The 15002-nt window shown below is 43.8% G+C and overlaps 1 protein-coding gene across 7 annotated transcripts in view; it reads right to left on the reverse strand.

The window, feature by feature from the left end:
• The window catches only part of LOC129378647 (striated muscle preferentially expressed protein kinase-like), a 34246-nt gene that overhangs the window by 18772 nt on the left and 472 nt on the right, over positions 1-15002 (reverse strand). For 2 of the 7 annotated variants that reach the window (XM_055059020.1, XM_055059018.1), the window contains exons 2-7: positions 14642-14739; positions 12954-13500; positions 3693-3791; positions 2877-3027; positions 1187-1975; positions 236-672 (exon numbers count right to left, since the gene is read on the reverse strand). In XM_055059020.1, coding sequence (XP_054914995.1) covers positions 236-672; positions 1187-1975; positions 2877-3027; positions 3693-3791; positions 12954-13335 — 1858 coding nt within the window. In that variant the 5' untranslated portion in view covers positions 13336-13500; positions 14642-14739. Of the gene's footprint in view, positions 1-235; positions 673-1186; positions 1976-2876; positions 3028-3692; positions 3792-4842; positions 5668-5705; positions 5749-7727; positions 8278-10485; positions 10722-12953; positions 13501-14641; positions 14740-15002 lie in introns of those variants that run through there. The other 5 variants (XM_055059022.1, XM_055059024.1, XM_055059019.1 and 2 more) reach the window with 5 other exon arrangements.

A 15002-nucleotide genomic window follows, 5' to 3' on the forward strand; every position in this document is an offset into this window, starting at 1 on the left:
TCTAACCAGCAGAGACAAGGTTGGCATTTCAAACTACAAACATCCCAGATTTAAGCTGAAGTGGGTCGGAAGGTTTTGGTTTGGCAGTAAAATCTGGCCTCTGGTGTTGAAAAGGTAGCCAACATTACCATTTCTGTACTGAAATACTCGGGAGACAATTCAAATATTTTTTGTTTATTTTAAACATTTCCGTTCTGGATTTGGAAAAACATTGAAGTGTCTCATTAAGACCTACCTTCCTCTGCAGACATTGGCTGTCCTTGCTTGGTTCTGCGTACCCTTCGTCGGGTTCGGTGTTTGCCTTTGTTGTCATCTGTCGGACCTTCCTCCTCCATGGGCTCGTCCTCCACCAGGATGGTGGGGATGCTGACTTTCAAAGCCAGAGAGCCCCGTCCCACCTCAGCCCTCCTCTTCTTCAATAAGGGGCTAACCGCAGGTGGGAGTGCCGGCGAAGGCCGGTTGGATTCGGGCGGATGTTGGGACAGCGGTTCCACCGACAGCACAGGGGACGATCTCTTCCCGGTTGGGTTTGAAGATCCGTGATGCGATTTGTTTTCCATCTTGGTGTCTGTGTTTGAATGTGTTCCCGGATCTCTGGAGGAGGACGAAGGCTTGAAGGAAGTGGGAAGAAGTGTGTGTTTGTCATCTGCTGGTGAGCTCCGAAGAGTTTCACTGGGCGGATGGAAAAAGAAACGGTTGCATAACACTTACAACTGTGAAGAACAATATCCATGACTACAGCTTGAGAGATTTTATGAAGAAAACATCTTCAGTGCCTCGCAAAAGTGTAGCGTTCTTTTAACCTTCCACGTTTGATCAAGTCACAAACATAGATTGCCACCTCGCCGAAAGGTCTAAAGTGTGAGGAAAACTACATTGCTGCCACTATGAAACAAGGTAATGAAACAAGGTGGTGGCAGTAACATCCTATGTCTTCCTGTTTGAAGCTTCTTCAGACACAAATATGCAGTCAGAGCTACAATATAACGGTTTAGAGCAAAGCATATGTAGGAAAGGCCTAGACAAAGCCCCGACCTAAACCCAATACAGAGTCTTTGTCTGTTGATCACAGTAAGTAACCTGAAAATAAACTAATGTTTGTGACAAAAGAGGATTTGAAGACTTTTGGTTGGGACAGTGTAGTTAGACAAACATATAAGAATTAAAACATCAAATCTGCTCAAACCTGTTTAGACTCTTCCTGGCTGCTGTTGCCAGTGGTTGTCCTGGCAACTGGTGAACTGCTTCCGTTTCCATGGCAACCGCGCTTTTCCCGATGCTTTCTCCAGATGAGCCTCCAGGCGTCTGTGCCACATTGTCCCAACGAGGATTCTCCCTCCGACGTTCTAGAGGTCCGCCGGGGAGCGGTGCAGGAACCTGGGGTGTCCCGTCCCGATCCCCCTCCAGAGCCCGCTCCCTGGCCTCCAGCTTCCGCACCACATGCTGAGGAATGGGCTCTATTTTCCCCGAGTGGATCCTTTCCTTCTGCGACAACTGCTCTGTGGAGTACGCCTTCTTCAGGCTGGATTTCCCCACAAGTTTCTTGATCCTCTGGAGCTCCTCGGCAAACTTGTTCTGGTAGCTCTGAACCCTCTGGGAGTAGGTGGTCTTGTCCTCCAGTGAGGAGGCCCGCTGCTGGAATGCTGCTCTCTTTTGGGCTACTCCCTGCAGGACTTTCCCCTCCTCCTTGCCGGGGCCTCCTGTCTTCTTTCCGCTGTCATCCGAGTCCACGGACGCCGCCCCTCCTGGCAGATCCACACTCCTCCTTCGCTCCTCAAAGGCCCGCACCTTGTCAAAGATCTTGGGTCCGGCACGAGCCAGCTTCGGAGTCATGATAACGTTGCCAGTGCCAGAAGTCTTAGAAGCTTCGGGCTCTTCAGTTTTGTCTTTGTCAAGGTTTTTGATTAATGCTGGCTGGGCAGAGGATGGGAAGACATGAGAGGAGATCCCCCAGGATTCCTCAGGAGTTTTGTTCCTACAGGAGTGAGGATTTGGGGGGAGACGAAGTTGTGGAGTTAGAGATCAAGCAGTTTTCAAGGATTTGTTGGAGCTGAGACGATGCTGATGAATGTCTGTTTGAGTATTTCAAGTCCCAGGTATCTTACGTCACAGTCAAAACACAGCAATGTGAGATTTTAAAAGAAGCAAATGATAGACCGGACTCCCTAAGTGTCTACGGTAATCCAGAAAGAAAAAAAAACGTTTTTAAGCACAAACTCATCCAAAAAGCGAGGAAAACGACTGAAATCATGCCCAGAAAGAACCTGAGTCGTTGACTCGTGAAAACATTCATGCTAATAAGAGCAAAGCATGCATGTCACCGCAAACTCAGAGAGAATCCAAATGTGAGCTCCTGCTCTAGAAAACTTGCAAAACCACAGTTTTTGAAAAGCCCTAACCTGTTAGAAATGAGTCAAGTAGTACAAATGTTGCACAACATTTCTTCCTTAAAGGCTTGAATTAATATGTACAGCATGAGTAGAGATAGAAGCTTCAAATGAGATGAAATCAAACCACATATCAGACAAGTCAAAGGAAAGTGTGATCAGACCGAAATGAAGGCAAGAGAATGGAATGAAAGGAACAAATGGATCGATGGAGGATAGAATACTGTGCAAAGTGTCAATTTGGGATTTGAGGCCAGTCCTTTAGTGGAATCTTGGAAACAGAGAGCCATGTGCTATAAGGGCATGGAAAATGTTCTCCCTCTGTAGAGGCTGAACATGCTCCCATAGTAGTCGCTTCCGACAGAGACACTTTCCTCTGACCCCTGCACGGGCCGAGCCAGGTTAGCATGAGACGCCCGGATTAGAGGTTCCACGCCCAGGTGACGGACGGGGGCCACCCCCTCAGCGGGGCCCCCGCCGAAGCCTTGCCTTGCTGGGTTTGTGGGGTCCAAATGCGGCCCCGGCGGGCGGGAACCCAGAGCCCGGAGCTCCCGCTCCACCACGGGGTCGTAGGTGCCGGGGAGCGTGGCTCTGCGATCCGAAGCGTCCGGGTTATAGTCCATCATCCGTCCTCCTTCGCCTGCAGTCAGAGAGCGAGAAACTGGATGAAAACTGAGGCCTGGGTTTCATTCAGTTCAATATCATAGTTCCCAACAAAAGAAGGGAAATCCATTCATTCCGTGTTGATCCTCGTTATAAACTTGCAAGAAATTAAATCTTTGCAAGAGATTTTGTGGCGATTTGTACTAATTTAGGAACACCAGCACAGTGTTGGTTTCAAATATCTGTTATCCAATTGAATTTTGCCTCATCGCCATACCTTCCTTATGGCAGAGACACATGCATACAAGGTGCTGCTTCCTGTTGGAAACTGGGGCAGTGTGCCACACCATGGCATCACAAGGGATTAGTACGTATTGGATTTCACCCGACAACCTCCATTAAATCTATCAATCCACACTCAAGCATGATTTGGTACAAGTGTGCTTTTGGCTGCTCTTCTGGCAGGGCAATAAATCCTCAAGAAAGTGACTATAAAAAAATAAAAATAAAAAAAATGTTCCCAGAGATGTTAAATTTGCAAAGACTGCAGTCTGGAACAACGTTTCGTGAACAGTGGCGGCTCGAAGCCATAAATATTTATGCGTGCAGCGCCAAAAGGGAAGCCGAGATGCTGGATGTCTGGTTTTAAAAAGTGTTGGAAGTGGACAAAAGCATGAGAGGGAGCTAAAAGCAACTAAATACCCGATGGTCCTTTCCGTCCGGCTTTGTCTTGGTGCCTCCCGGGCCCTTCCTTGGTCTCCATCTGAGGTTCAGTGGTTTCATCTTCTGTCGTCTCAGAGTCTGAAATCGTGCGACAAGAACAAGAAAATTACACAACTTAAAAATAAAAAGCACTTTTTTTGTTTTGTTTTTTTATGGTTCCTTCAAAAGAGTCCTGAATGTACATGAAATGGATTCAAACCAAACTGTAACGAATCCACAAATAGACGCAAACACGAAGTGACGAGATGCAGAGTTTATATAGCTGCAGCTAAATGTAGCTGCATGAAAACTGGAATTTTATTAAATGTAAAAAGAAAAAAGAAAAAAAAAAGCCCATAAAGTTGAGAAGTAAAGCTCAGATCTTTATGATCTTTGAACTGATGGGAGAATAAAAGTTAAATAAACCATCTAATGAAGCAGCTAAAGTCGCTTTTCAGGCTTGTAGTGTTTAAATGCCAACTCGATGCCAACACAGTCTGAAAAAAAAAAATTCAGTATCTAACTATATTGAATAGTTATAGTTCAGTAACAAGAAATAACGAGACACAAGAAATAAATGTAATGAGCCAGAATCATTAAGAAAAACTGAAACCAAAATCATCTCATCAAAGACAAAAGTAACACGGAATAATAATAAAACTAGAACCAAATAATCAAAACAGCCCAGAATCTGACAGGCTTGGCCAGCCAATCGGCTTCTTAGGCTCCTAATGTTATTGTACGACAAAAAGCAAATAGAAAATAGCTCTTTAATATTTCAACAATATGTTGAAATATTAAAGGTTGTCGATAAATATTCAGGGCCACAATATGTGCCATGGTAATAAAAAATAAAAAAACAGCCCACAAGTTAAAGGTCAGTCAGTCAAAACAATGATGGATGGATGGATGGATGGATGGATGGATGGATGGATGGATGGATGGATGGATGGATGGATGGATGGATGGATGGATGGATGGATGGATGGATGGTGGATGGGTGGATGGATGGATGGATGGGTGGGTGGGGTGGGTGGGTGGGGATGGTGGATGGATGGATGGATGGATGGATGGATGGTTGGATGGGGATGGATGGATGGATGGATGGGTGGGTGGATGGATGGTGGATGGATGGGGTGTTGAGGTTTACCATAGCTTTGCTTTCGGCAGGAGCGGAAAACTTCGCTTCCATAGTGGCAGCAAGAGAGGGCAGACGGGAGAGCACCGTTACTATGGAAACCAGCATCTCTCTCACCCACACGACCAATCCTCTTCGTACCCATTAGAGTCTAAAAATCACCAGCCACACTGCTGGGTGGCTGACAGATATGTTTACTGGTTAGAGAGTCTGCAGGAGAGGAGGAGGACGACAACCACAAAATGGGCTGCACCTCATTGCGCCTCGCAATCGAGTCAAAAATCCCGACTAGATCATTGCACGACTTCAAGAAAAAGAACAATCGCGTTTAAAAAGAGCGTGCCTTTTATGGCTCTGAGTGTGCAGATCCACCTGTCTGAATCTCATAAAGTTAAACACATTGCAGAGAGAGCAGGGAAAACTGCCCCGACGCTGAAGGTAAAGCGTATAGCTGGGATTGGATTCTGAATGAGATTCGGAGTTAAAGCATCTGCTTTTGGTTCGGGTCATCAGTTGCACAAACATTCCCAAATATTATGGCACGAATCAGAAGGGATAGATGTTTTCCACTTGAGGATTGTGCTTTTGCAAAGAGGCAGCAGTGCGATACAAAAATACCATTTTGTGGGGGTGGATGTACAACTACAAAACCCACTTGTGTGCAGCTAAACAGCAAAACATACAAATAAACTCAGGCAATAAAGAGTTTCATATACCAAATGATAACTGCTGGAGGAAACATCATGCTGATGAAGGCTAAACCGAGGAGAACAAAAGGCTACAGTGGTTTTCCAACAGAACGAAAGAGAAATAAACGAGAAAAAGAAAGAAAAGAAGCTGTAGGTGCGGAGAATAAGCTCATACTGACAACACACCATGGGTGAATCTGCCAAATGTCCGGGTGGAATGCCCAGTTCTCTGAAACAACACACAAAACCACAATGTGTTAGTCAGCAAATTACTTAGAACTAAATATGCTCCTGTTTACAGAAGTGGAAAGAGAGAACACACAATGAAATATTCAGTAATTTCAATTTTTATGTAGATATAATTTTTGACATCTGCCTGAGGAAAATTTCCCCCAATCCTCACTCTCAGCTATGAGATGTTTTTGCTAGCAGGTAAGCTAGCACTATAGCTTCCAAGAGTAAGCTAGCACTATAGCTTCCAAAAGTAAGCTAGCACTATAGCTTCCAAGAGTAAGCTAGCACTATACCTTCCAAGAGTAAGCTAGCACTATAGCTTCCAAGAGTAAGCTAGCACTATAGCTTCCAAGAGTAAGCTAGCACTATAGCTAGCTTACTATAGCTATAGCTTACTAGCTATAGTGCTAGTAAGCTAACACTATAGCTTCCAAGAGTAAGCTAGCGCAGTAAGCCCTCAATATGAAAAGGAGGGATTGAACATTAACACTCTGTTTTATCTTTGTTCTTAACTCTTACTTTAAAGCAACAAATAAAGTAGTTCTTTATCTTGTTCTGTTGTGTTGACAGAATTCACAAAAAAAAAAAAAAAAAAAAAAAAACAGGAGATGTCCGGTTTGATTAGCTGGCAACAGTTTGTTACAGAATCCGCTACATTTAAATTGCTTGGTGTGGTAGCATAGTTTTTTTTTTTTTAACTTATTTTACATTTGACAGAAAAACAAAACCAGCAGAAGAGGGAATAATTTCCAAAGTGTTCTTGGTGCCAGGATTAGCCAGCATTAATAAGCTTCAATAAACAGACACCTGGAATAGATTACTCAACACTGAATACAGATTCTTTTTTGTACAGCTCTGCTGTATTAGCAGCTTCAAATTCTCAGCATTGGACATGCGACTGTAAAAAGATCAGATGAGTCCCTATAAAGCAAACGAGAACCCAGTCCTCCAGGCTGTAGCTGGGTTTTTTTTTTTTTTTAAAGAGCAGCCATGCTGATAAAGCAGCTGAAAAGATTCCTTTCTGGCCAGGCTGTCAATCAGCTCCACAGAGAATGACTCACTGCTTTTCAGTGGACAGAAAGCAAAAGTAGCAGAAGTGAAATGACTCACTTCACACTTATCCCCCCCGCACCCCTCACTCCAGTCCCAATGATTGCTGCTTTGCTTTTTGAGTCGTTCCAAGTAATTTGATTAACTGCCGTTTTGACACATTCTCCTATAAGCTTCTGTCTTTGTCACGGTTCCCTTTTTGTTATGTTCCCGAAGGGATCGTATCAGCGAAACCCAGCCTCGGATTTGGGAACATTTGGATTCGGGTTGTGGGGGAACAATCCAGATTCTGTCAAGTAGTGGAAGAGCGAGAAAGCACATTTAGTCTGGATGAAGAAGCAAAGCGAGCTTCAGCAGCATCCTGACCCGCCGCTTTTGCTCACTTTATCCTTGTGCATCGCTGGCCTGGTTCCCAAGTCTCCACAGAGCGTAGCCTACTGACACACTTTCTCATCTGCCCCAAATTTGTGAAACCTGAGCAAATGAATTAGTTATTATTGCAACAGAAATCTCTAAGGACTGCTGATTTTTTCATGTTGGGAAGTAGAAGCAGGAAATGTGGAATTAAGACCTTGGAGACAGACTGTCCTTTTGAAGGGGACGGCGCGGGGTGTTGAACTACCTTCCCCTTGAATTTCAGTTCCTAAACCAAGGTTTTTCTGATCACAACATTCATCCACCGTTTCAACACTCGTGCTTTTCTTTTTTCCCCCCTCAGAACGGTCTACATAAACCCCCAGAACCTTCCCGAAAATCAATCGTTCAATTCACATTTACTTTAATCTGTTTTCGATTAGAAGCACACATATAAGGAAAAAGGGTGTGGCATGTCTTTTAAGAATTATCCTAAAAATGTATCTATAAAACACAACATTGATTGATTGATTGATTGGTATTGCTCCAAACAAAATGAAGCAAACTCACCTGAAATCTTTTCTTGGACCAGATCTTCTTCATCTTCAAGTGGCCCCTCGCTTCAAGCAAAATCAGATTACCTGTGGCTCCAGTTCACAAAAACAACCTTCCCTCAGAAAAGAAACGGAAATGAGGAGCTGTCGGGTGTGGTGTGAGGATCAAGATTTGAGGAGGGGGGTACGAAATAAAGGAGGATGCGGCTGTGTGTTTGTGCGTGGGCGTGTTTCTGCTCCGATCTGGACGCGAGGCGGGGAGAACGGCGGCGAGAGCAGAGATGCTGGTGTCTTTGTGTCCGAGTGTTTATCTGCGAGGAGCGTCTCTCTGTGACGTCGGGGGCTGCTTTCTCCATCGACCCCCACTTTCTGCCTGCTCTCCCTCGTTCGAGGGCGCACTTAAAACAAGACGGGGTGGGGGGCCGGCGAGAGGCGTTGGAGGGAGGCGGAAATCACAGCCCAGTGCGTGCATGGGTCTTCTCTTGATTGCACCGACGAAAGAGGAAAAATGCGAGGAGGAAGAGAGGAGAGATACAGAACACTGGGATGCACTGGAGTGTGGGGATGTGTTTTTTGCCGGGTGGCAGGACGGAACGGTGGGGATGAAGAGCAGTAATGGGGAAGGGGAATTACCAGAGAATAAAAAGGGGCCAGATTCTTTCGAAATATAGATTCAAAAGAAACCGCTTCACCAATTCCCTCTGAAACCTTCTTCTCCTCTGGCTTTGTTGTCCAGCAAAAAGCAGAAGTCATCAAATAAGCATCTACCATGTTTCCTCTCTGTTAAATTGTAACTAGTGATAAGATCACAGTCTGAGGCATCTGGAGGAGTAAGCAATTATTGCAAGCAGATTCCATCCCAAACTCCTGGTGGATTGTTATGAAAAACAGATCAATAACGGTTCAAATCAATATGGAGGAAAACTAGTGAGACACCAAAAGAAAAAGACATGGCCCGGTTTCACAGTGAGGCGCAAACCGATTTGCTCATCAAACAAGGTGGCGATAAAATCCACGAGGTTTGTGCTAATCGGGCTGCAGGATGCTAATCAAAGCCTGCAGAGGTGGGAAAGGTCAAGTGCAAACTTTTTTTTCTGCAGTGTGAAACAAATTGTTGTTGATGACTTGATGTTAATCAGGAGAACAAGCTGAATTGGTATTACTGAAGTATACAAATTCAGAACTCCCATCATTCACTTTGCTGAACAAAGTTGTTTTCCGCCGTGATCAAGTGATTTCTGTTTCTGTTTACGGTCTTGTAAACACAGGATCAATGCGAGACTCGCTCCCACCGTGAATCAAGAGCCGTTCTGCCGACCTGCATGTTTGCTCCAGTCACCAACTCCATCCTGTCCGTTTCTTTTCCCTGGAAACGGATTTTGATTTGACCGATTCGCCGGATCCTCCTGCAGATGGAGCGAACCGCAGCCTCCAAATGTTATTTTAACCAACCCCCTCCTGCTTACCTCCGTCCTCCTCCATCCATCAGCAGCCAGAGCCACTCACTCCAGCAGAAAGTCAAGCGATCAATACCAATGCTTTATGCGTGATATGGGATACACCCCCAAAGTAGCAGTTCCAACGCCCCTGAATCAATAAGCCCATCATAACACACGCATCGGCCAATAAAAGACTAATGTGCCTGCAAAGGGCAGATTCTGAGCCACAACAAGCCAGTTTTAACCAGTTTCTGACATGATATTATGGATGGCAGCCATTAAGAGAAAATAACTTGATTTCTGTGTCATTTATTAATCCCTGAATCTGAGAGCAGCACTTAAGACGTCAGAGCCACAAGCCTGCTGCTTGGAGGCAGAACCGGCCGGGAGACGAACCGAGCCTGAAGGCGGGTCCTGACAGGCGCAGTTAGCAGTGCGTTACACTTTCATTCGCTTAAAACAACAAGGAGGGGCATAGACTTCACGGAAAGCCATTGATTTAGTGACCGGGGTTGCTTTGTGAGGAGCGACTGTGATGGAGGCTTTCCAGGCACGCGGCTTTATCAGCGGCAGGCCTGCCGTAATCTGTGCTTTTATGTATTTCCCATTGTATAACACAATAAAGTAACTATGTTACCTTCAGTTATGAAAACGCTGAATGTATCAAACATGACTTAGAAGACATTTGACTTTGCATCAACCATGTCTGACGCTTAAAAACTGGGCTTCTGTCTCTTTAAGAACCTCCCGCTCTTTTATGTGATCACAACGGCGCTTAGGAGCTCAGCAGTTGGGCCATTGGACTGGGTGTCTGCTCAGTGCTGCCGCTGGTTTGGAGGAGTTTGGGGTAAATAAGTAACTCATTGATACAGCCTTTATATATTCAAAACAATTATCCAAATGTATATTTGTGGCCTTCAATCAAGCTGACCCTTTTAGTGAATCCATCAAACCACTGAAAACGCAACGCTGTCCTTCAGCTCAGCATACAGTGAAAGCCAGCTTTGAACCTCAGAGTGGCAGAGGCTGCTGTTGATAGTGACAGTGCAACCCGATGCTACCACCTAATCCCGATCCAATCCCCCAGGATTCCTGTGGATGGCCGCGTTCCGCCAGAACACAAACACACCAATTGCTTCAAATGTTGCCTCAGCTGAGAATCTTATCAGGCGTGTTGCAGCCCTTAATCCACTTTACTTTGATGTGTGCAGAATGTGAAATCATCTGTTGGTCATTTCTATTTCCATTGTTTCAAAAGCTCACAAGTGAAGAGATTTTTAAATCGTATCCAGTAACCAAAACGGTGAGGTAATATCTGACTGCTGTCCCACTCACCTCTCTGTTTCTTACTTCTTGGCCCACTCAAGCCTTCACCGGCGCTCCTCAAAGACTTCCGTGCATCCAGCAGCTCCTTCCGGAACATGACTCATCTTTTTCTCAAACAGGACAAAACCTTCTGTCTCCTTCTTGCCACAATAACCATTATGTCCATCGGTGGCTTCCTTTAAAAGTGACTTCAAGGCCGTTTCTCCTTCACGCCGTCATCCTTTCTTGCCCTCACCTGAAGTCCCATCTCTCACAGCCAGCGTTAGCGGCTCTATTTCAGGTCCAGTGTAGTACAACCCCCCCGAACCCCAGACCCACCCACAAAACTGTGAGTGCTTACAGAGTAACTGAGTAATCCTTAAATAAAATATTCTATTTTCTTAGATTTCTACATCAAGCAGAGATAATGGTGATCATATTAGTTCTAGGAAAAGTGTTACTGTTGCAACAAGGTTTTCATACAGTTAGATTGTTTTATCAGAGAGGGTGTGAATTTTCTAGATTTGTAATATAAAAAAAAATACAAGAAAGATGTTTTAAAATGAAGATGTGTCTTGATACATTGGGAAACACGTGAGTGATAATTCAGTATATAGTTTAGATATTCATAAGCCACAAGCCGAGCATAGAGCTGGAAGAGTCATGGTTTATTCACACGTGGCACATTCTTCACATCTCGAATGACGAGACAGCGATCAATCGAGTAGACTAACAGAAAGAGATTACTGTGTGATCTTGATGATCCACGGTAGAATGCGTGATGACACATCAATCTGCCGTTTCATACGAGAAAGTGGAAGCTGAAGCAGAAATGGGCCGTTCTATATGACCGCGAACAAGATGATACCAGTAACTCCACGGAAGACTGGCTGAAAACCAGGAAATGAGAAGTCCCGATCCCAGCCAGCGTACAGTTCTTGATCTCATTGAGACGTGGTGGATTGCACAGCCCACAAACCCTTCAAACATCTACAGCTGGATGTGAGGAGAGCGGGACCTTCCTCAGGTTGTTGTCAGAGACGGAATGAAAAGTTGACACGCAGAAATCTACCGACTTGTACGCATTAGAAACAAGTCCTCTCTGCCACCCTTCAAGAATTCACACCTTATTTTGAAATGGACAGAAAATAGATTCAAGAGTCGAGTTCAGACAGCGAAAACTAATATCACATGTACCCATTCCCAGGAAAGACACAAAGACAGTGGGCTTGAGAAACAAAGATAGACTCAAAGACAGAACAAAGGACTCAAGGATGAAAGAGATGGACACAAGCAAGATAGGAAGGAAGCACACAAGGACAGAAGGAAAGACAGCATAGGAAGGATTTTGTGAAGTAGGAATGACTTCAAGCCTTCAAATCATTGAAGGAGTGAAGTACTTCAATGACTTCAATTGTTGAAGTCATTGATTGAAGTCATTGAACACTTCAATTCATTGAAGATTGAAAAGAAAGAACAGTAGAAGGAGTGGAAAAAGGAAGGACACAAAGAAGAAAAAAGGACACAAGGATAAAAGGGAAGACAGTAAGAACTACTCAAGGAAGTCACAAGAACAGAAGGAAGAGCAGGAATGGCTTGAAGATTGAAGGACACGAGGAAATAGGGAGGGAATTAAATACTGAAGAAAGGACTTGAGGGTGAAAAATGGAGTTCAGGATAAAGAGAAAGGTTAAGAGCAAAAGAGGAAAGTATAAATCTTATGTCTAGAACTGGAAAGTAGCATCCAGACTTTTCCAGACTGCAGCTGAGCTCTCATTCGTCCTCAGACTGACTCTGGGTGACGCTCGGCTCTTCAAACCCGACCCCAGCAGACACACCAACAAACATCACGGCCTCTTTTTCATCACGCTGATCGTGACGGAGTGTGACGGTAGGCTATAATTATGTGCCATTGGAGAAGCGGGGGATACGGCGGCGGCCACACATATCACCGCAGCATGAGCGTCGGGAGCTGCCACGGCACATACCAGTCTATAAATAACCACAGGCTGAAGGAGAAGAGGGAGAAGTATGAGGCAGCCAGGGGTTGGAACAATAAGAAAACAGCTAAAGCCTCGGAAATCGATGTAGCCGTCCCTCAGCTGCTGAATTAAAAGGCAGGGTTTGGTCCAAATTGCTCAGAGCAACAAGTGAAAATGGACAGACTTAATAAACTGCCTTTGAGAGAATAGAACTCAGATGAAAGTTGCATTAAATTATGATTTAATTTAATAGACAAACACAATGTAGCACTTTCATTGGCAAAATGTTGCATTTTGTCCACATAGATAAACACGGTGGTGGCAGGCTAATGCTGTGGTGCTTTTCTTCAGCACAAGGAAGCTGGTTGGAGTTAATGAGAAGTATTTCTGAAAGAAAACCTCATAAAATGGCCTAGTCAAAGTCCAGGCATAAGCCTAATTGACAATCTGTGACAAAGATTGTTTGTCAAAATGCTCAAAATACTTTGAGCATTTGGACTCTTAAAAAGCGCTTACCTTCACCTAGGTCCATAACAGCCAACACTGCGCTACAGCTTGCCTCTCCCAGGTCATTGGACGCCACGCAGGTGTACAGGCCAGCGTCGTCCGTGTGGCAGTCCCGGATCCACAGTCCTCCTGAATCTTGGGCTTCTGAGGGGGGAATCGGCTCATCGTTGTGGTACCATGTCATCGAAGGTTTAGGATGTCCTGACACTGACACCCTGAGACGGATATCACAACCTGTTCCCACTGCAGCCTTACGGAGCTTGCGGATGAAAACGGGAGCTGCCATTTCTTGAGATCCACCTTCATGATTCTGGAGATTTTGTGCGCCTTTGGTTTTGGCCTTCTTGGAGGGGACGGTGGAACAGGGACTCGACTGTGAGCGGGCTGCCATTTTGATTCCCCTCGGAACCTCCTTCCAAACTTTCCCACTTCTCTGGTTATTGACAAAGGTATCGAAATGAGTTGCATTTATTAAACATCTCGTCTGAAAGACTTTGCTGCTTTAGGCATCTGCTTGTCTTTATAGGTGCTGAAAGTGGACCAACACACCGGGATGCTGCAATGACCAAAACACACATACACTGGCTTTACTGTGCAATAAAGCAACATTACTCATCACCTGAGACTGGTTACTCATTCAGACTAAATTAATGAGCTTCCTTCTGAGTCCTTACAATCAAAATTCCTTACAAGTGAACTAAGGAAGTTTGTGTTTGGTAGATTTTTTGTTTGTTTGTTTGACTCAACTTTCTTAGTATCCTTGAAAAAAGGAAAACCCAATTATATATATATATATATATATATATATATATATATATATATATATATATATATATATATATATATATATATATATTTATTTATTTATTTATAAATTTTTTGTTACTCAATTTTTTTGTCCCAATTCCATTAGGAAATATTTATTTTAGCCATTATGGTAACATGTAGATTTTAGGTAATTTTAGCATGCAAGATGACTTTAGAATAATTTTTAGCAAGGTTTGAATAAGTAGAAAACAAAATGCTATTAGCACTGTAAATGTGATATGTAAATAGACCTACTTAGCAGTAAGTATTGCTGCTAGGTATAGCAGCAATATTTGCTGCTATACTTGCTATGTAGTTACCACTGTTAGCCAACATGCTAATGTAAAAAGGTTACATAATGTTGACATTTTAGTAAGTGTTACCCATTTCTTTCATTTGTTATTCTGTAGCTAGAACTAATAGCAGCGAGCAGCTTGTCTTAGCCCTTCCCACATTGGCAGCACCTGCTTAAACTTCTGTTTCTCTTGACACAGAATATTGGGGAACAGACTTCAAAGAAAATTCACGTGAATTGTTTACACTAGCTTTAGCATGCGTGATGCTTTTAGCCTCGTACATGACATAATAGTGCACTTAGCAACATGCTAAGGTGAGCGGGTTAGCTAATGTTGACTTTTTAGCCAACCAGGTGTGTTTTAATCTGTTAATGATATGCGGTTGGAAATGATAGCAACAAGCAAGTTGTGTTGGCCGATTTGACATTAGACATTTACACTAGCTTTAGCATAAAGGATGCTTTTTGCCTTTTAGCTAACTTGCTACTGTTAGCCAACCTGCTACTGTTAGCCAACTTGCTTTTACAACAGCAGTAACAATGTAAACTCAAACTAAGGTGAGAGTTATGAAATGGTCTACAATGGAATACAGACCTCTGTACAGTAAGCTCATCTCATTGAACATGTGATTTAATCTTCAGTCGGCATTTTCCAAACATCCTCCAGGCTTTCATCACAGGATCTGTAGCAAACTGCAAATAGACAGGCTGACGGGTGTCCGAGCTCCTGACAGGTGGATTTTCAACCTTTTAACCTTTAGCATAAACTTGTTTGGTCAGAGGAAACTGGAAACCCATTTAGTCTGTGCTGTGATAGTTTACGACAAACATATCTCGATTGAAGTTATTTTATTTGCAGCATTACATTAACCGCCATATATTATGTTTGTGTCAAAATGAAGCACACAAGGAAAACAACTAAAGTGAACAACTATCAGCAAATCGAGTTCAAAAGA

The sequence above is a fragment of the Poeciliopsis prolifica genome, unplaced genomic scaffold (assembly GCF_027474105.1).
Source record: "Poeciliopsis prolifica strain line A6 unplaced genomic scaffold, Auburn_PproV2 SCAFFOLD053, whole genome shotgun sequence".
In the NCBI taxonomy this organism is placed as follows: domain Eukaryota; kingdom Metazoa; phylum Chordata; class Actinopteri; order Cyprinodontiformes; family Poeciliidae; genus Poeciliopsis; species Poeciliopsis prolifica.